Here is a 22,077-nt window from a genome sequence, read left to right as displayed (position 1 = left end):
GTCGCAATACAAGGGGATTAATTTCTTTACTGGGTTGGCATTTCATTTCCCCCCCCATTGCATTCTCCTTTTCTTCAAGAATCAAGCGTTATTAAAAAAGATGGGAGTATATTATATAAAGCGAATATACAGGCAGTCTTTAGGTAATTGTTTAGCTAACATTATGAACAGCTAAGAAGTCATGTACATATTGCTAAGATGTTATGATAATTCAGTATGAGAGGGTTGGAAACACTTAACAGTTCAAAAGACTCATGGCAAAGATATGAGTACAATGTTGCTTTGCTTACAGACAAGACTCACTCAAACACATCTTATCGGCTATTTGTGCCATGCAACCTGTAAGAACTCGTCTGTCATTGGCTGGTGATGCCGTGTGACCTGTAAAACTGTTCTGCCATTGGCTGCGATGTCTACTACTTATTACCTGAGGGGGAGGAGCGAATGTAACACCTGGCTGGCAGGTGGAAAGGCTGGAGAGGCGGAGACAGAAGTGACCAATGACATCGGAGTCAAAGAGAGATCGAATCCTCGTGCCGCGTTCTCGTCATGTCGGATTCAACTTTATTATGAGCTGGCAACTGGGAATAAAGGCTCAGATCATCAGACCCTCTATATCACTAACTACAAGTAGCATGTTGGAGTTTTTTGTAGGCTTCGATTTCTTCCACCTGGTGTCAACAAAGGCGGAAAACACTGCAGCAAATCCATTGATGTTGGCATAAAAATCGTCAGGAATATTCACAGTAATACTATCAACTCTACATACGGAAAGCAGGGAATGTCTGCTGCAGTTTGTCTATGGTTGATTTTAAATTGGAAAAAAAATATGATTTTGGATGTGGCCGTTCCAACGAGTCAAACCCGTGAATGCTTTCCCAGCTGTAGCGTCATTTCTTCCAATGTGACGAGAACACGGCATTAGCACAACAGCAGCAGTGTGAATATGGGATACTTTGGACGAGCGGTAATGACCTCTTTAAATCCACAACCCCACCATGTGCTCAAATCGTCTGGTCCAAAACACTGCTCTAAGCTGGACTGCCATGTCAGCAGAAAGCTTAGGACTGGAGGTTGGCCAAACCACAAACCAAAACCTGACCTACAGTACAGTCATCCCAGTATTTATACATTTGGAGGTCTGACCACACTACCTGTAGCAAAGCAAGACTACCTGTAGTAAAGCAATATCTAAACCTAAACCATAAGTCACTGAGTTCCACTGCCACCCCTGAACATGAATGTAAACACAAAAGCTCATTTATATTCCAGAGACGTAGACTGTATGAAACACTATTCCCTTTGGACTTGTGTGACTGGTGAGCTGCAGGTCTCCACTAGAGAAAACACATGAAGATGTTTCTTCTCCATTGTGTTTGGCTACTTCCTAAGCTTCGTCGTTTGACTCTCGAGGACCCAAAGCACTTGATATTTTTACATGGTGGAACAGCTGACCAAATGCCAAGTTGATGAACTGATACTGACCTTACACTAACTTGAATTCAAGTTGGCCGGTGGAATCGTCGCCGAAAAAGGCGGTTCTGTTGGCAAAGTGTGGTGCAGCTGGCTCCAATTTCAGTGTTCAACTGGGAATTTACTGTCATTCCAGTTCATTTTCCAGGTGAATCTGAAACATCACTTAAATATAGTGAGCAGAGGAAAACAACAGCTGGCACCATCACACCTAGTTACTGTTCTAGCATCATCACACCTAGTTACTGTTCTAGCAGAGAAAGAAAAGGTTGTTCTAGACATCTTTGTAGAGGAAAGGCACTGGAGTGACCTTCTCACCGACAACAGGACTAAAATGACAACAGGACTAAGGCCCCGGTATACAAGTATCAAACGTGCAGAAGGTTGATGCATCGTTATGTTGAAGATACGACAATATACATTTTCTAACATGTCTCAGAGTGTATTATGTAGAAAGTGTAGGAGGTAGAATAGAGACTGGTAAACGGATCAATGAGATACTATATTGTATCCCTACAGGAAGGATGGAAGAAGATAAAATGTTGATTTCATCCATGTGATGCAGGAGTTAGCTAGCTAACGTTAGAAGAAGAAGAAAAAAAGACAGATGAATACATTTGCCTTGCCTGGTTCGGCTGGCTTAACGGCTGGCTGGGATTCAGGCAAATTTTTTTTTATGTTGTTCTAGCTAACCCGCTGATTGGCTGTTGTTTTTCATACGAGCTCCAGCCAATCACAGTACAGAGATAAGGACCGCAGGGGTATAAAAGACTGACCTAAACTCAGTAAGCGACAGTTGTTTGACACAGAGCTCACCGACAGTCGCAACTTCTGTTCTCTGCAATAGTCCTGTCATCACCATGGAATTCCTCAGGAATGAACTGAAGGCCTCCCAGGTTGAAAACGCCATGTTAAAGGCACAACTGCAGGAGCAGGCGGAAGAGCTCGCTGGTTGTGTCAAGGCCAGAGACAACTTCCGCAAAAAGAGACATCGCCTCCGGGTAGAACTGGACCAGCTGATCATCGACTATGAGAACGTCAAGGCTCAGCTGACGCTACAGAAGTTGCTCCTGGAGTTCAAGCGCCAGCAAGCCATATCAGCGCGGCCCGCCTGTACACAGTCAGTTTGGGCGTGCCGCAACGGTTTTGGCAACTGCAGTGGACGTCATCATGGCAACTAGCCGTGTGGTCCTTCTCAGGACCACACACAACGGCCGTTGTAACCGCCACAAAGGTCCTTTTAAGGACCACACACATCTTCCTTTAAGAGAAACTTCCTTGCAGCCGTGTGTGTGTGTGTGTGTTCTTTTTTCTAAGATTACTGTAATGAGTAATCTGGGATGCCTGGGAGTGGGGGGGATTTACTGATGACTTACAAGAAGGTTTTGCATCATGTTGGAAGTTTTTTCCGCCTTTTTTTTTAAATAAGATTTTAAGAGTGAATACATGAATACATGATTAAGATGGTTATTTTTCTTTTGCAGTGTACCAACAGAGCTGCTGCCAAACCCTAATGTTATAGTATTATACTATGTCTCTATGGCCCCAGACTAAATATGTTAGCCTGTGGTAGAAGAGCTGGAGAGATGACTGACTCACAGACTGTGGTTGTGTTGTGATATTGTCTTTTAGATGTTTTCTTTTTTTATCTTTGAATATTGATATGACCCCTACGCTGCATACTTACACTAAGACAAATCCCTCGTATGTAATCTTGCATATTGTGGCAATAAAAATTATTCTGATTCTGGTCAGGTCAGGACTGGTGCCAGCCTGCAATTCTAGTCTGTGGTGAGGTGGTTTCTGCATGTTGCAGTCCATGCTGTCTGAACATCGGAGGCTATTTATATCTGTGGTGAGGTGGTTTCTGCCTGTTGCAGTCCATGCTGTCTGAACACCTGAGGCTATTTATATCTGTGGTGAGGTGGTTTCTGCATGTTGCAGTCCATGCTGTCTGAACATCTGAGGCTATTTATATCTGTGGTGAGGTGGTTTCTGCATGTTGCAGTCCATGCTGTCTGAACATCGGAGGCTATTTATATCTGTGGTGAGGTGGTTTCTGCCTGTTGCAGTCCATGCTGTCTGAACATCTGAGGCTATTTATATCTGTGGTGAGGTGGTTTCTGCATGTTGCAGTCCATGCTGTCTGAACATCTGAGGCTATTTATATCTGTGGTGAGGTGGTTTCTGCATGTTGCAGTCCATGCTGTCTGAACATCGGAGGCTATTTATATCTGTGGTGAGGTGGTTTCTGCCTGTTGCAGTCCATGCTGTCTGAACATCTGAGGCTATTTATATCTGTGGTGAGGTGGTTTCTGCATGTTGCAGTCCATGCTGTCTGAACATCTGAGGCTATTTATATCTGTGGTGAGGTGGTTTCTGCCTGTTGCAGTCCATGCTGTCTGAACATCGGAGGCTATTTATATCTGTGGTGAGGTGGTTTCTGCATGTTGCAGTCCGTGCTGTCTGAACATCTGAGGCTATTTATATCTGTGGTGAGGTGGTTTCTGCATGTTGCAGTCCATGCTGTCTGAACATCTGAGGCTATTTATATCTGTGGTGAGGTGGTTTCTGCATGTTGCAGTCCATGCTGTCTGAACATCTGAGGCTATTTATATCTGTGGTGAGGTGGTTTCTGCCTGTTGCAGTCCATGCTGTCTGAACATCTGAGGCTATTTATATCTGTGGTCTAAACTAGACTCTGAAAGAGAAAAACATCAGCCTTTCTGATCTCTGATTTTGATCTAGACGTGGTATTTTCCAGAAAAGCTGTGCTCTGTGGGACAGTTGGAATGCATCTTTAAACCATCCGATTGGCTAAAACAACCTGTTGTATAATCCTGGTTACAAATCAGATATCCTATTCCTGGGTCAATCAAGCCAATGGCTGTTGGACCAGTGACTGGCAGACTGCTGCTCTACACCAGGTCCCGAGGGCAGGAGACAGAGTTTAGACTGTGGCTTTTCCACACTGTGTTATTAATTTAAATACATGCACTGTGTCTGTAATGCCCTCGTTTCAACTGCTGAGTCAGTAAATGCTGTGTTGAGACAGAGAAACACTCACTGGGGAGACTGCTGCTCATACAGAGAGAGAGAGAGAGAGAGAGAGAGGTATGAGGAGAATAGGGAATAAGGGGGCTAAACGTGATAGAGAAAATGAAGAGAGATGGCTGATAAAGATGAGATTGATGAACGCCTTGTTACTGTAAAAGCAGAAAACCCACAGCAGACTCTGCCCTAAGTAGCACCATGACAACTCAAGAGTAGAATACAATAGAAAGAATACTGTAGTAGCTAAAAACATTCATATCAAAACAAAAACAAAACAAAAATAATTTACTTTCCAGAAATACAATAACGCTTGGTCTATACAAAAAAGTTCAAACTGTATATGTGTACATGTATATATCCTGTATACTGTATATATATATATATATATCCTACCATACTGTAAACCATTTGGTTCTTTGTCCCCTGTGGTACAGTACTTTAAGTATCGCCGTGTTATACAGTCTGGTCTGTGTAGATGTGCGTAAAAACAATCTTACCCATCAAATGAAAAGTGTGTGTTTTGGTGCGAGCTGACTGACAGGCACTTTGAATATGAGCTGAGTGACGGCTGAGTAGAGCCAGACTGACTCGGCCAACTGACGGAGAAGGAAAAGGAAAAGGAAATGAAAACCCTTCCCGGTATCATCTATTCAATTTACAATCCTAACCCTTTTTTTTTTTTCAACCCACTAACGAGACTCTTGGGGATTGATAGCGGTTTGCGATCTTCTTTTCAAGATGATCAAGGTGATCAATGTGATTTAAATTTATCTTTTCCCCCCTGATGTCATTTGATTTCTTTTAACTAGGATATTCCTCCAATTTAAAGACATTTTATGTCGTTGAAACTTTACAGGTGTGACACTTCTGGTCAAAAATGACGATTCAAATTTTGTAGTTTTACTTTTGTCTTTTCTGAAATTCTTGGAAATGTCAACTTAAGTGAGTAAAAAGAGTGCATGAATTCTTGCATGTGAAACCTTTCAGTACGTCTGAACTACAGTCTTAACGCTGATGGGATGTTGCAGTCCACATTTTCTTTTTTGTAATGCTGTTGACCACAATTTTGCTGTAATGCTACATTTTCAAGATGTGCAGAGTTGGTGAAGTAGCTATGGTGCTGCTGGAATAGAATATGATTGAAACTGAAGGAAAGGCGTGTGCGTGTGTGAGAGTAGGAAGAGCGAAGGAAGAAAATAAATGGTGACATTTTAAAATCACTGGTCCTATCGTGTAGGAATGCTGCACTGGTATACTAGAATGCTGGTCATTTCACACGCAAACACATACATACTGCAGACAAACACATACATACATACATACATACTGCAGACAGACATTTGGGAAAGACTTTCCCTCATAAAAGGAATGCATTGACTATTCTGGTCTGGGACATTTTACAGCTAGCGAGTGTTCCTGGCAGATAGTACAGATTTGCCCATAGATGGTAGCGCTAGTCTTTCCAGCGCGGGTCGTGGACACAGTGTATCGTCGTGTCCCTAGCCTACAGTACGCACAGGACAGCAGGTACATCACACGATGGTGAGATGCACCACAAAGATCTCATATAGCAGATGCAGATGTACATGTCAGCTACCAGAGCGTCGGCAGCATAGAGACACTGCATGAAATAGGCCACGCCCATCACGGGGGAAAGCGCTCCATTCACTCCCACACACCAGCGTCATTTTCCTTGAATTAAACGGAGCTAAAAGCTGTTGTGTGGTGGGGCTGCGCAGATAACAAATGTAAAAAAAAATTGCCAATTAAGGTTTTTTTGTACTCCCGAGCAAAACAAGGAAGTCATTGAGAATTGGTGGCGAGAAGAAAAATGTGGATGTAGCTGTCAAGGAAGTAAGTTGGAGTGTTCATCTTCCCGTATATACGATCTTTGTGTGCAACAAGCGACCATGCACGCGACATAGGAGAACGCCAGGATTGGGGGGTGAGTTTTTGTTTTCTCCCGTTTTGGGCGTGGTTTCTGAATGATGACGCGCTCCGCAGTGTCTCTATAGAGGGCAGGGATGCACCGATACTGATAAATAGTAGCTGTCAGGTGAATGACATGACTGGTCGTGACAGAAGATTCCTTCAATGTAAATCTGATACCAAGAGCCTTTACTTGAACTTTAGTAGTCTGAAGAATTGGGAGCAGCAGTGAAAAAGTGATATCAGTGCATCCCTGACCAAAAGCCAGTACTGTAGGTTATATAAGACTTGCATTACCACAGAATCAATAAGCAATGATCTCCAATCAATACAATGCCACAGAGTAACCAAATGAAAGGATACAGGACACTGCAGCAAAGTATCCTGCTCGTCTTCATCAGGATGACAGCAGGTACGTGGCGGAGGATGAATCATCTTGACAAAAATATCTAAAAAATGCGAAACATGAGGGGCAGCAGGGGGCAGCAGAGGTGTGCTTGTTCTGCTTTAAAGGTCTCATCTTGTGTAAAACATGATTTCCCCTTGTTTCTTTGCTGATAAAGGACTTGGGCGTGCTATAGAAACATCTATATAACTATAGAAACATCATGGAAGTCTCAAAACACATGGTCCCCAGATAAACACACAGCAGCCATGTAAGGAAAAAATGCCTTCAAACGAGCCGTTTTGACGTCCATAACTTTGTGACATCATAAGAGGCTGGATTTGAGGGTTTTTCCCCCCAACAGAATTCATAACCTTGTTTTAAAGACCCATGAGACATGTTTTAAACAGCTAAAAATAGCATCAATTGGACCTTTAACAGCTTAGGTTCAAAAAGACGAATCAACCTATGGAAAATCACCCCTATGATTGAGATTTTTAGGCTAGGGTTTGACCTCAAACAGGGCTACAATGACACATGATGTCCCCACATGTGTGGTTCAAGTCCTTCTGGGAACACAGTGGGTTGCAATGCTTACATCTTCAAAAGCTGTTTGCTAATAAACAACAATACCAGCAGCAAACAACGGCAGGTCTGGTCTGAGATCAGTCTGATGGTCTCATTAGAGCTGACGATGCACTGGATGGGTTTCGGTAGTCCAAACGTCCATCGATGGGAGTCCAAAGTCTTTGTCACGCTGGGAAATGTAGTCCAATAATCCTTGATTTCTTCCATCTGTGATCCCATAGGAGGGAGGAGAAAAAACGGTGAAGTAGACATCATTTGGCCAAATCATCACTGTGGTTGTTGTTGGGTTGATGACATTTCTAAATAGTTGCTAATTTAACACATGCACTTTTCCAGGTGTGTTCAAAGCGGTTGTTGGACTTCAAAGCCGCCGCCCTTCTCCCCAAGCAAGCGCACCTCCTCCTCGAGGACGCTTCCCCGGCTCCTCCCCTCCTTCCATCGCTCATGTCCCTTTTTTTTGTCCATTTGTGAATCCAACATGGCTGCTGGTATCACAGCTGTTGCCAAGGTGTCGTTAGCAAGGTGGATTTTTACAGTGGTCCAAAACAGTCCATGATGAGTAGTCCTTGTTTGACTATAAGATGAAGTCCCCTCACAGGGAAAGAAACGTGTTATTTGGATCTGCTTTGTAAAAGTATTAGAGAAGCATAGGTAGAAGGTCCAATCCTGACATCATCATTTTGCTTGTTATGAGAGCTGCTGTTCTTGTTTAGGTGCGTATGTGTGTGTGCGCGCGTGTGTGTGTGTGTGTGTGTGTGTGTGTGTCTGTGCAAGTAAGTGTGTAAGGGTCTGCAAGCATGTGTGTGTGTGTGTGTGTGTGTAATTAAGTGTGTAAGTGTGTAAGGGTCTGCAAGCATGTGTGTGTGTGTGTGTGTGTGTGTGTGTCTATGTGTTCTGTCCTGCTGGTAGTTTGTGATGGTTTGGGTTGTTGCAAAAGTGGATTTTCAATCCTCCCTGTCCTTGGCATTAGAACGGTTCAGTCCAAGTGTGTAGATTAGCCTGGGTGCTGTGTGTGTTCATATGAATGTGTGTATGTGGCAGTCAGTTTGGGGCAGCGTGTGCGCGGTGTGCTAGCAGTGTGTGTGTGTCTGTGTATGGCAGTGCACCTGTGTGGCAGTTTGTATAGGTGTGTGTACATTTGGTGATGGCAGAAGTGTGTGTGTGTGTGTGTGTGTGTGTGTGTGTGTGTGTATGTGTGGTCGGCAGTACACATGCTAATATGTGTTGTGTTTGTAGTGTGTTTGTATGGCAGTAGTGATATTAGTGTGTGTGTGTGTGTGTGTGTGTGTGTGTGTGTGTCTTTGCATGTGGCAGTAGAAGTGTCGTCACTCGTTGCAGGAGGAATCCCCTTTCTCCTCGGTCGCCGCCGGAGACTCTTGTGGGCGGTGCTTGCAGTGGCCCAACGAATGTCGAGTGGTGGATCTTGATGGGCGGGCCAAGCAGGAAGCGAGAGACTGGGCCGCACAATCGCAGGCTGCGTCCTGAGGAAGAGGAGCGGCCAGTTAAGAAGACTCCATATTGTCAGAGTTGAGGCAATGTGCATGTGCATAAAACATTTTCACAAAGGAAATATTACAAATATGATTCATGCATTTTTATTGTATTTATTTGTTTATTTATTTATTATTTATTTTTATGCAATACAAGTCCAAGTCCCCATCTCTGGTGTGTGTGTGTGTGTGTGTGTAAATGCATAGCTGTGTATCCTTTATAAGCATGTCCACCAGTCTCACCTCCACCCCAGACAGCACAGCCACAGTGTTGGTCGTCTCCTTGTCCTCCCTGGCTGCGTGTCTCATGAACCTCTTATTGACGATCCTGGTCACACTGTCGTTGGCTCCGCCCAGCCCGGCCAGGGCCCCGAGACCTCCGGCCCCCACCGACACGCACTCCGGCTTGGGCTCGTCCGCTCCGAGCCCCCCGGACACGGCCATGCCGCCCAGGGCCTCTCTGGTCACTCTGTCCCCAGGCAGGAGGACTCCTCCCTGGCCGCGGCTGCCGCAGACAGTGATCCTGATGAAATCCTGGACCAGGCCTCCGTACCGCTGGGGCGCAGGGTCAGATGCGCACACCGTCACCCCAGACGGCTTCCCCGCGGCGGGGTGCTGCCGTGCTGGGCTGGCCCCTTGGCTGCTGGCTCCTGGTGTACAACAGAGATAGGATTTTCTTACTAACAATCATTTGGCAGGCTGGATCATTTTTACCTGACATGGAGGTTATTTATTCACCTGTTACCTTGTCTTTCTGTGCAACTGTCAGCAGGGTAGGGTTATGGAGTCAAACAGTTGAAGGGATTTCTGCCATTTAATTTCAATTTAATTTCAATTAATTTGAATATGGATAGATACATAGAAAATAGAACATTTTAAAGAAAATAGTCTGAGCCTAAGCTAATTTGCAATGTTTGTCCGTAGATGGGCATTTGTTAAAACAGAATAGAATATACACACAAAAGGATGGTAAGATGGTTTTTACAGCAATTAGACGATTAGCATGTTTTTGGCCATAGCTATGAAATTAACATAGATAAAGACTTTCCAAATCCTAAGGCTATGTTTGCACCGTCAATAAATCTAGCATTGTCGGATTTTATTTACCAATTATAATAAATATGCAGTAAGTCTTTGGTGGCAGTGGTGCAGAGACACACTGAAAACGTAAAGCCCCATTCTGTCGTTTTATTATTTGGGGAAACTGCGCCCCCACCTGAATGCTACACTCGGATATTAGCATTATTTTACTGTTTCTACTTGCACTCTCTACTTTGCTAACCTTTCTGCAGTGTTCATAACTGTTTGCTGGAGAGAAAGAAATGGCTCCAAATATCCCCAAATGTTGTCTTGCCTTGTTTCAGCGAAAGAAGTAGCCAATCGCGCCGCTAATCAAGACAGCAAGTGAAACACATGTCACTTCCTAAAGGTACTTCACAATAAAAGCATCCCATTAGTTTGTCAGCAGAAAACGTTTAATTTGAAGGCGCTGTGCAGGAAATGGACTTAAACGTTTTTCAGGCAACTTGACGCTGTCAAGGTGCTCCGGGGACGCAGACACCAAACATGCATAATCCAGGAACAGGCGGTGTGGGAATGAGAGTTAATATAAAGCAGTGACGTAAACGTTAATATCCTGACTCCCTACCTCCTCCTCCGTCGACCCTCCAGAGCGACTCCACACTTCCTGAGTGTTCCACCACGCTGAAGAGGCTGGACAGGCCGTCGTTCAGGCCGCTGAGCACCGGGCTGTCCCTGGTGGTGGTGGAGCGGGCCCAGGCAGAGCCTCCTCCCCCACCCAGCGCCCTCTGCTGGAGGCTCCACAGACTGCGCTCCCTGGACGATGCCCCGTCCAGCCGCGAGGTGGAGCCTGAAAACACCACGGCGGGAGGAAATGTTAGGGTTAGAATATAGGTAGATTGATATATGTTCAATGAACCAAGCAAGCAACCCATCAACCAACTATATAATTAACTAACTCACTCTTCCAAGCAACAAATATAAAATGAAAAGCAAACAATCAAACAAGTGAATAAACCAAATAAATATACAAACCAAGTAAGTAGTCATCTTGGAGTGGAGAATGGACTCATACAGAGGTAGTGTGAAAGATTGCATCAACTAATTTTGAAACTAACTCTCCCGAATACCATGTCAATACCTGAAGACACCCGGCGCTGTAGTTTTGGAGAGCCATACTTGGGTGAGCAGCAGGGCCTCTCGATGCGGCCGTGGACTTTATCCAGCGAGGACGAGATCTGCCGCGTCCGGGCCGACGCCAACGAGGACGTGGTGGAGGAGGGGCGGGGCGACCAGGCTTTGGAGTGTAGCCCCGCCCCCCTGCTGCCGGCGAGGCTGTCGGTTTGAAGCCCCACGCTGACGTACTGAGCCACGGTCTGCGTGGATCTGCTCGACATGCCAGCCGCCTGGGAGGGACAACAGATGGATGGAGAGAGCGAGAGGGAGATAGAGAATGTTTAGCCGAGTAGAAAATCATCATGCCGTGAAGAGGAGTTTGAAGAGAAGGAGAGTGAGAAATGACCTTAACGTTCAACCTGAACACACGTAGGCAACTTCACAAGTTGGCGGCTACTAATGGGAACGAGAGGTACAGTAGCTGTTTGAAAAATTGGGAGGATGGACAAGTGACTCCAGAATTTCCTTTGGCCAAACATGGCGAATTTTGCTGCAGCTCCACTTTGTGATTTAGCCTGATAAGAGGGGTGTATTTCTAAATATGAATCTTACAAAGCGCAACTTTAAGTAAAACCTCAACAATCAGTCAAAAAGAATAATATACAATATATGCTAATAACTCTTCCATCATCATACTGTACACTAAAACTTCATCTGCTAAATGATATGATGTAGTGGTGTAAAAAAGAAAAATGACCTGATTTCCTGGGTCCTTGCTGGACTTCCTCTCCAGAGAAGAAGAGCGTATGGCCTGGCGGACGCAGTTGGTCATCTCCTTCATGTCGTCGCTCAGGTTGGCTGAGATCTCCCCCATCTCCAGCCCGTGGAACGCCTCGGCCGACGTCATCCCGTCGACCACGCCGTTGGCCGAACCGCTAACGCCGTTGTTGACGAGACCGGGGATCGAACCCACGCTTCTGCTCTCCAGCAGCTCCCTGTGCTGCTTGGACAGCGAGCTCAGCCACTGCTCGTACGAGGAGGAAGAGGAGGGTGAAGAGAGGGACGACGAAGGCTGCTGTTGCTGGACCTCCAAGGTTTCCGCTCCGAACACCCCGGGGTCTGAGCCCGTCAGCCCCAGGGAAGAGCTCCCGTTGTGGGCCAGCTGTGGCTCTATGGCTCCTTGGTTCCTTCTCTGGTGCTCCATGCGTCGCACAGCAGGAGGGCTGTAGTAGATCCGGATCCCGGTGCGGTCCGGAGCAGTGTAGCTCCTTTGGACAGACTCCAGATCCAGCTCTGAGCCCACTATGGTGGGGCCGTCCCAGGTTTTACAGAAATCCCCAATCTCCGGAGTCTGAGACGGGACACGGGAGAAAGGACAAAAGAGAAAGGCGAGCAGGGATTATGATTCAAACTCATCAAATGATTATACAAGCTCCGCCTCTGTTACAGCGTTTGCTACTTTTCAATGGACCTATTCAGTCTAAACCAGTGCACAAGGTTTTCCCACGAGGAACAGGAAGTAACCCTGAAAGCTGTAATTCCTCGAATGGCCACTTGAGGCAGGGCTCAGAAGTCCCGTCGTTCCTGTTGACCCCCATGTTAAAATGCCCCACTTTGTAACAGTGATTAAGCATCTTTACAGCCTGGTCCTTAACATGGTTTTGGTCTATATAGCTAATTTCACCTTTTCATAACAATGGGTTATGGGTCATTTTTTATAAAACTCGCCCGTTTGGAGTAAAATAGATAATAGAAAAGGGGGTGATTGACAGATCGCCTGTCCAGTGATCACGCAGCTTGCCGATCACAGACCAATAGCAGGCGGAGCTGCGGCTCTGGGAAACCCCCATCTAACATGAGCTGCGCACGGACTCAACCCATTCCCTCCCACTCTGCTGACGAAAAATCAAGATGGCAACGGCCAACACTTCAACTCAAAACAGGAGTCCAAAATCAATGGGATAGCTCTGTCCATATTTGTTTATGTCAGTGATCTAAACCCAGGCAGAGCGGATTGGAGACGGAAGAAGAGAAAGTAATGATGACGATTGAAATCCAAATCAAATATGAATATATTATATCTACCGTAAATTCCGGACTATAAGCCGCGGCTTTTTTCCCGTTTTTTGGCCCCTGCGGCTTATATAACGGTGCGTCTTATCTATGGATTTTTTCAGAAAAAAAAAAAAAAAAAAAAAAATCTCTCTTTTTTAGCACTCTTTCTAACTATAAATCCACTTCTGTTTTAATTTCCTCTCTTGCCCTCTTTTCACCACACCGCGGACACTGTGTGCACTGTAAAAATAAACAACGGTGGTGTTGTGTTATGTTGTTTTGTTGAAATGTTACGGTAATACGGTAAATGGGAGCTTCCTCAAACAGCCATCTCTTTCCCGACAATCCCCTCTGTGCGTGACCACTTACATATGGTAATTACGGTAAGCAAACGGCCACAAGCCCATCAACTCCCTCCCCCGACTACCAGGAGAAAATCACAAACTTCGGCGAATTCACACAAAGGAAGATCAAGGAATATTCCATCGAACCGGAGCAGATCATAAATATGGATGAAGTGCCTTTGACGTTCGACCTGCCACTCACTCGGACTGTTAACAAGAAGCGCCCTGGAGGATTCTTTCACCAAAAAAAAGCTTTGCTCGTTCTCGACAGCATGAGAACGAGCAGTAGATGATCATGAGGTGGTTTTTCAGACGTGTCGATATAGCAGTTTATCGCAAAAGCAAAAGTGTAATGGAAACACATTTTTCGCATTTGCACGTCATGTGACCCATATTATCCCTTGGAAAAGGAGCGGAAAATAAGTTTGGTAAGTAAGGTTCGATAGCCGTGTCAAAACCTCTGCAGCAAGTGGAAAACTTTGAAGCAACGCTACCTAGCAGAAAGACGAGTGTTGTGCAAAAGCGTAGCCGGGCAAATTAGATAATGTTTAATGGCAGAAATCGGCCCATGGTGACAGCAGGCTGCCTGTGTGCGCGCATTTGGCACAGCGGCGAGATGAGAGGATGAAAAGCACACACTGGTGCGGTGGTGCTGTCTGAAGTGAATACAGTGACTGTGAGTAGGCTAATACATTGCACACGTTTCAGGTGCAATTATAGAACCAAATCAGCCTTTTCCCCCCTCCATCTCTAAATCGGACCAGTTGTAGGCTATTAGGCTACCTTTTTTCCTCTGCCTGTCGCGCTGACTGCATTCACGCAGCCAGCAACATTTTGCGACTCATTTTCTTTTGAATTGATAATCAGGCTCGTTTATATGCATTGTAACTTCATGTTGGGATTTCCATTGACCATTGGTTGGATTTGAGCATGCAGGGGACGGGATATGGGGCAGATCCCCGTGCGTAATCACTGTGGCAGCTGCTGCAACGGGGAATCACTCAAACGCAACTTCAATGGAAACGCCTACAAGTCGCAATTGTACATTGTCGAAGTTGTAGAAATATCGCAATTCTTTTGCGAAAAACTGTAATGGAAACACAGCTATAGATGAAGAGGAGTTCGTTGGTTTTGAGTGACAATGAAGGAGAGAGGAGAGTGGTTGACGAAGCCACCCTGAACCTGTTCGTTTCCGACACTGAAGATGAGGACTTTGGTGGTTTCAGTACGCAGGAAGAAGAGGAAGACGAGCATTAGTGACTTGACTTCTCTGGTTACAGGTTTGCTGCACATATAGCCTATTGTTGTGTGATTTTGTCTGGGGATTAGTGACCTGACTTTTGTTTTGTTTTGTTGAAATGTTAATAAATGGGAGCTTCCCCAAACAGCCATCGCTTTCCCGACATTCCTCTCTGTGCACAAACCCTTTCATATGGTAATTAAACATCAAAACACCCGCGGCTTATAGACCGGTGCGGCTTATAGAAGAAAAAAATAGTCAATTTTGGTCCCGCGGCTTATACACCGGTGCGTCTTATAGTCCGGAATTTACGGTATATATAAATATATCTTTTTTTTAACCTTTGGTTTCTGAGATAAGACATACAGGAAGCGGAAAGGAGAAAGGACATGATAACTGAAGTTGAAAGTCTTAACATTATGTAAAAAAAATCTTAAACGTGATCTTAATATCAAATTTAAATATCTCCATTCCAGTTGTCACCAAAACCATAAGGAGGAGGAAAGGGAAAGCTAGACACTGTGAAATCAAATGAATAAGCCATATCGAAAAAAAAATTGGTAATAACTTATTGTCCCAAAAATCTGCAAGTTTATAAGCTGTGTTTATGGCCTTTGATATTGAAACACTAGTTTGTCGTGTTTTGCTGTCATTAGAAAAAGCTTGACCGTTCTCAATATGAACGACACATGATTCTACACCATTAGCGAGTGCACAGCAGAACTGTACTGACGTCATTGGTCAGGTAGGTCCAGTTCTTCCTGGTCATGTCGCCCAGCTCTGGGCGAATCAGGAGAAGGGGCGGGACTGCGAATGGGCTCTTCTCTTCCTGGTTGGCTGTTCCGTTGACCTCCAGGTCTAACAGCTCTGACATGGAGCTGGTCCTAACAGAGGTAGAGGAAGGGAGTGATGAACATGGCATCAAATAAAATTATATCGAACACAACAGAACAGAATATAAAAGGTTTCAAGACGCCAAAGGCCTTCATTTGTGAGGCCTTCATGAAAATCGTAACACATGAAAAGCGATGAGAGATGGTTGTAAGAGATGGTTGTAAAAACTTGTAAAAATAACATACTGTGCAGTATATTTCTTCATAACTTGCAGCTTTGTGTTTCTCCACATGTTACATGGGAAGATCAAGTTCAAACTGACATGTTTTTCTTTGTGGGAGAAAGACTTCCGTGTTCCAGTGTGTTCTTCCCTTGATCAATCAGAGAGAGGAAGTCTCAAATAGGTAAATGAAAAGCAGGGTTTGTATTGGTTACCTTGGCAATCCGGTTCCATTAGCGACCATGTCTGCTGTCAGTTCTGCATCTGATGACTTCTCTGCTTTGGACTGTGAAGACAGAGAGCCGCACAGCGTCACAGATGGGGAAATGTTGCATCAATTTATGACAGATGAGATTATTATTATTATTATTACTACTGTATTATTATTATTATTTAAATGATCTGCAGACCGCAGTCAAATGCCTGCCCTGTAAGCCTTCGTTATTTCTCATTTCCAGACACCCTGAAACACACACACACACACACGCACGCGCGTAAGCACGCACGCACGCACGCGCACACACACACACACACACACACACACACACACACACACACACACACACACACACACACACACAGCGGCTAGTTTAATTAAAGGAAGCAGGGAAGTGAACATTATGACTGGTCTAGTCTAGTGTCCTCTAGAGAGAGAGTGGCGTCAGCGGAGGACCAAAATGCAAGACTCATTAGCCAATGAACAGCCAGGAATGGGTCTTGCGCTACTTTTGCATGCTAAAATAAAGCTGATGATGTTTGATTCAAGGGAGGAAAAACCCTTTCAGAGTACAACAACAAACTGTCTCTTTTGCTGCAACTCGACAGTGCTGCTTAATCCAGGACCTTACTTCCTGGAACTCTTGAGAGTAAAAAACTGGTCCATTGGAGTGAATGGAGATGTCGAGACTCTTTTATCTATATGGCTCTGGTCTAGTCTATCTGTGGCAGAGAGCACACACACATACATACACACACACACCACGCACGCATGCAGGCACACACACACACACACACACACGCACACACAGACCACTGAGCTAAATAAAGATGGAGAGAGCTCCCCGCCCCTCGGAACTTTCTTATGTAGAGCTGCTGTTTCTAGAATGCGCACAGTGCGTTGCGTATTTATATACAGTCTTGCTCTGTAAATATGGCACTTTAAGTTGTAATATTTTTTGTCTCGCCAAAAGTAACCAGGAAGATTCCCACTATGAGATCAGTTTATCAAAATGACGCCTGTACGAAAATCTGATTTTCGTTGTCGGAGATTGAAGCCCGGAAGAGGAGCAGCAGGGCTGCTCTCAGCCTCTCACATGGGAAAAAATATCGGATCTCTGTGTTGATTAGCCTAATGTTTCCGTGGCATTTTGATTAACTTTATGATTGAATTCCTTTTGGAGCAAATGTTGGTTTAACAAATCTAACCGTGAAGCTACGTTGTTGTACCCCCCCGGTACAGTGTGGGTAGGGCAGCCAAACCTATAACGTTAGCCCGGCAGTGCGTGAGCCAGCCTGCAGGCTGTGGTCTATTCTCTGACTCGGTATATCCCACTGAGCTAACTTTATCTTATTTATGCCTATGGTATATCGTTACTAAGAGAGGAGGTTGTGAAGACGAACATCCCCACAGTCAAAGCATTTCTCTGAGATATCCATATAAAAACGTTTGTTGCTTTTATGTGACGCTAACGGCTAACCTGTTAGCGATTAGCTAATGGCTGGTGGTTACGTACTAGCTAGGCCCTGTCACGGGAGTTAACATTATAAAACACATTTCCTGGCAGTTTGACAACCTGGTAAGTTCTGAAAATAAAAATATGTGTATATTATTGTGTTATTCCAGCTATCGTTATCGGTTGTTAAGTTATATTAAGCCGATAAATAATGAAAAACAGCCGACTAGCGAAAGCGGCTAACGCCATTGCTAGCCTGCATGTTAAACCATTGTGTACCTATAACGTAGCTGGAGTAACTCATAAAACACATATTTTCTGAACTTACTTCAGTCCCCAACCAACATTAATTCCTCGCACACTTTTCTCAAAACAATGTTCTTTTTATTGCGGTCCATTGATATGTCTGGTAGCCAGCACAGCCAACCCATGAGCCACCAGACCTCCAGGCAGCGTTAGATAACGGATGAAGCCGTGTGTCTTGTCTATGACGATAGATCTATAATGTGCAGAGCCTGTCCAGCCAATGACGGCTTGAGACTGGCTGCCACAGCTGTCAATCATCCATTTTTATCCCTTTTTATATGTCAAATAACTACTTAAAAACAAACTGATCAGAAGAATGACCACTTGCACAGGCATTAGCATGATAATGACCATCAAAAATGATACAAACCACCTTTGGAAAAAAATTATCTGACGTATACTGTGATTATTTCGGGTTGTGATTTTCCCATCCACTAACATGGGGAGGCGGGCCTTGTGACCTAATACTTGGCACAGACACACACGCGCACACACACACACACACACACACACACACACACACACACACACACACACACACACACACACACACACGCACGCACCCACACACACAGGCTTGATAATGATGTTGAGTCAGTGTGTTTCACCCTGGTAGGATGATGTCACTCTCCAGTTTCCTCTCAGATGAAAGGGGGACAGATGAGGCTTCAAATCGGGAGACCACAAACTAATGGGTGACATCATGGTGGCTACGTCCATATTTTTATATGGTCTATGATGAGAGAGCAACACACACACACACACACCTACACACATGAACACACATACAGTACACACACCTACACACACACACACACACACACACACACACACACACACACACACACACACACACACACACCGTCGTACCATCGTAGGGGCAGACTCTGTGTGTGTGTGTGTGTGTGTGTGTGTGTGTGTAACCAGACTTGGCTGGTTCCTGCTCCATTACCTGTCTTTGGCAGCCAGCCAATCCATCCCAAACTAGTGGCCTAGTTCTGCTGACAACTAACAACAACACTGCACACTGTGTGTGTGTGTGTGTGTGTGTGTGTGTGTGTGTGTGTCTTGTGTCTGCTCAGATGTGTACAGTAACTAAGCCAGTGTTTCTCCTCTTCTCTCTTCCATGTCCACTTCCTTTGAGCTTTCAGTCTGATCCGCCTTTCCTTCTTTCCTTTGCCATCATTCCCTGCCCTCTCTCTCTCTCTCTCTTCCTCTCCTCTCTCTCTCTTCCTCTCCTCTCTTTATCCTCCTCTCTCTCTCTCTCTCTCTTCCTCTCCTCTCTTTATCCTCCTCTCTCTCGCTCTCTTCCTCTTCTCTCTTTATCCTCCTCTCTCTCTCGCTCTCTCTCTTCCTCTCCTCTCTTTATCCTCCTCTCTCTCCCTCTCCTCTCTTTATCCTCCCCTCTCTCTCGCTCTCTCTCCCTTCCTCTCCTCCTCTCTCTCTCTCTCTCCTGTGGTCTGTTGAGTGTGATCCTCTCTCGCTCTTTCCATTAAGTGACTGCTGGCGTCCCACTTGAGCCCACATAGGAAACTTGGCAGGAGGCCGAGGCTGTCTCACTGTCTGAGTGTGTGTGTGTGTGTGTGTGTGTGTGTGTGTGTGTGTGTGTGTGTGTGTGTGTGTGTGTAAAAACCCTCAGCCCTTGACCACGTAAGGCTGATGATGCCATGCTCTCAGCGTGGTGGCTGGATTTTTTATTTAGGAGAATTTAAGAGGAAAAATGTAACAACTAGAAAGTGTGTTTGTTTCACTTTGCCCAATAAACATAAAGTTGATTTTTTTTAAATCGGTAAATAAATAAAGCATTGTTGGACAGGCCACTCAGATTGCTTGGCTGGTGTTTCATGTTATGTATAATGTTGTATCACACACACACACACACCCACGCACGCACGCACGCGTTGTACCTTCCCCTCTCTCAGCCTCTGCTCCCACTGCGCCCTCTCCTGGCTGAAGCGTTCCAGCAGCTCCAGCTTCTCTCTGCTCCAGCTCCTCTCTCCCATCTGAAGCTGAGTGGTCCACAGCACCCGACCCCACCCAGCAAGCAGGGAGAGAGAGAGAGTGGGGAGGAGAGAGAGAGGGGGGGGGGGGGGGGAGGGAGAGAGAGAGCGGGGGGAGAGAGGGAGAGAGAGAGAGTGGGGAGAGAGAGAGAGAGAGCGGGGGGAGAGAGAGAGAGGGGGAGAGAGAGAGATCAGAGGAGGAGGAAAAATGTGCAACCAGTATCATAAGTCACGTGGTGCCCATGCCACACCAGTCAAACATTATCAAACGACTGCCAACGGCTTACTACACACACACACACACACACACACACACACACACACACACACACACACACACACACACACACACACACACACACACAGATCCTCTGCAGGTCTCACCTGCTTGGTGAGGTCCATCACGGCAGCGTAGGACTCGGCCAGCAGGTGCTGGTGCTCCTCCCGCTCCCTCTTCAGCGCCACCTTCAGGTCTGGAGGGTCCAACGCGTCGCTGCAGCACAGAACTGCTGCCGCTTTGCCTGCTTTGCTCTCAAGCTGATGAGAGAGAAGAGAGGAAGGAAGGAGAGACATTACAGTTACTCATCATGTATAATCTGAAATCCATCAAACTTTGACTGATTTCTTTCCTTTCTCTTAAAGTCATAATCCACAAGATCACCTGTCAATCAAACAGTGTGGGCGGGGCTTGGTTTTTGTCTGTTCAGTCATAGTGGCTATCATTGCTCGCTCATGCTAACTAGGGCTGGGTATCGCCACTGACTTCCTGATACGATACGATTCCGATACACAAGGTCCCAAGTGGATACGATTTCCGATACGATACGATTCCATATCGATATTTTAGTTACAATACCAGTTTTGCTTTGATAATGGAAGAGATTCTCAAAGAACTAATGCTGTAAATTCTGACTTCACTTCCTCTTCTCGTCTCTCTCCTTCCTGTGGGACAAATACAGTTGCATCCAATTTAAACTGGAGTGTTTTGCATTCTGCTGCATCGTGCCTCGAGAAGCATCAGAAATCACACAGTCAGACATAATCAATTAAAATGCTGCAGTGCACAACGCCCTTACTGGCTACCGTGCTTTTTCAATAGCAGACGTTTTATACACGTATCTAAACGTGACATTCTACATATCTGTGGATTGCAGAAATGGACAAGGAGAACGTTTGCTTGTGGCGAGCGAGCAGCAGAGCAACAGCTGGACTCGTTTATTAGCTGCAAAGCTTTGTCCTTCATGGTCTCATCGCCTCTCTTACCAATAAAACAATGAGATAACACAATTAGCACGCAGAGAGCAGCACACACACACACACACACACACACACACAGACACACACACACACACACACACACACACACACACACACACACACAGACACACACACACACACACACACACACAGACACACACACACACAGACACACACACAGACACACACACACACACACACACACAGACACACACACACACACACACACACACAGACACACACAGACACACACACACACACACACACACACACACACAGACACACACACACACACGCACACGCACACACACACACAGATAATTGTGGATGACAGCATTTGACAGCCACACAAACAGGCACACATGTAGGCGTGTTTCATCTCTACAGGAGGGACGCTTCATACATGATCTCATCTGCTCAGCTGCTCAGGAGAGATGATAGAGGATGGCAATTTCCTCCTCACACACACACACACACATACATACACACACACACACACACACACACACATACATACACACACACATGCACACACACACACACATACGCGCATGCACACACACACACACGCGCGCACACACACACACACCATATACACACACACACACACACACACACACACACTTACACACACACACATACGAGCACACACACATACACGCACACACACACCATATACAGTACCAAGTAGTTATTCCAAGAAAAGATCATTTTGATGGCAAAGTGCCACGCTTTGATTGATATTACTGCTTGCCCTGTGGCGAGTGAAGGTGAAGTGCACGTGTGTGTGTGTGTGTGTTAGGCACGGAGAAACAGAGTGAGGGAATTGACCTTAAAGGAACAGCTCACCCTAAAATCCAAAATCCACATTATATTCCCTCTCACCTGCAGTGCTATTTATCAATCTATATTGTTTTGTGTTAGTTGCCTGAGTTTTGAAGATATATCAGCCGCAGAGTTTCTGCCTTCTCTCCAACACAATGGAACTGGATGGCACTCGGCTTGTGGTGCTCAGAGTGCCAAAGAAATACATTTGAAAAACTCAACAGCCATGTCTCTTTTTTCCCCTCCCTCCCTCCCTCCCTCCCTCCCT

At 45.5% G+C, this 22,077-nt stretch overlaps 2 protein-coding genes across 2 annotated transcripts in view; one reads left to right on the top strand and one right to left on the bottom strand.

Moving 5' to 3' along the window:
- Window positions 1-22,077, top strand: part of LOC310780720 (uncharacterized protein) — a gene marked incomplete at both ends in the record, with an annotated part of 166,718 nt that overhangs the window by 98,007 nt on the left and 46,634 nt on the right. The window lies entirely within an intron of this gene.
- Window positions 8,755-22,077, bottom strand: part of mtcl2 (microtubule crosslinking factor 2) — a gene marked incomplete at both ends in the record, with an annotated part of 32,147 nt that continues 18,824 nt past the window's right edge. The window contains 9 exons of the mRNA XM_083642207.1: window positions 8,755-8,910; window positions 9,163-9,569; window positions 10,568-10,789; window positions 11,081-11,345; window positions 11,813-12,406; window positions 15,428-15,578; window positions 15,964-16,034; window positions 19,635-19,736; window positions 20,112-20,264. Of these exons, the coding sequence (XP_083498333.1) occupies window positions 8,755-8,910; window positions 9,163-9,569; window positions 10,568-10,789; window positions 11,081-11,345; window positions 11,813-12,406; window positions 15,428-15,578; window positions 15,964-16,034; window positions 19,635-19,736; window positions 20,112-20,264 (2,121 nt within the window). The remainder of the gene's footprint in view (window positions 8,911-9,162; window positions 9,570-10,567; window positions 10,790-11,080; window positions 11,346-11,812; window positions 12,407-15,427; window positions 15,579-15,963; window positions 16,035-19,634; window positions 19,737-20,111; window positions 20,265-22,077) is intronic.

This window comes from Poromitra crassiceps, assembly GCF_964638095.1.
Source record: "Poromitra crassiceps genome assembly, chromosome: 8".
Lineage (NCBI taxonomy): Eukaryota > Metazoa > Chordata > Actinopteri > Beryciformes > Melamphaidae > Poromitra > Poromitra crassiceps.
The sequence above is the reverse complement of the archived record's forward strand: the minus strand, read 5'-3'. Positions and strand labels throughout refer to the sequence as shown.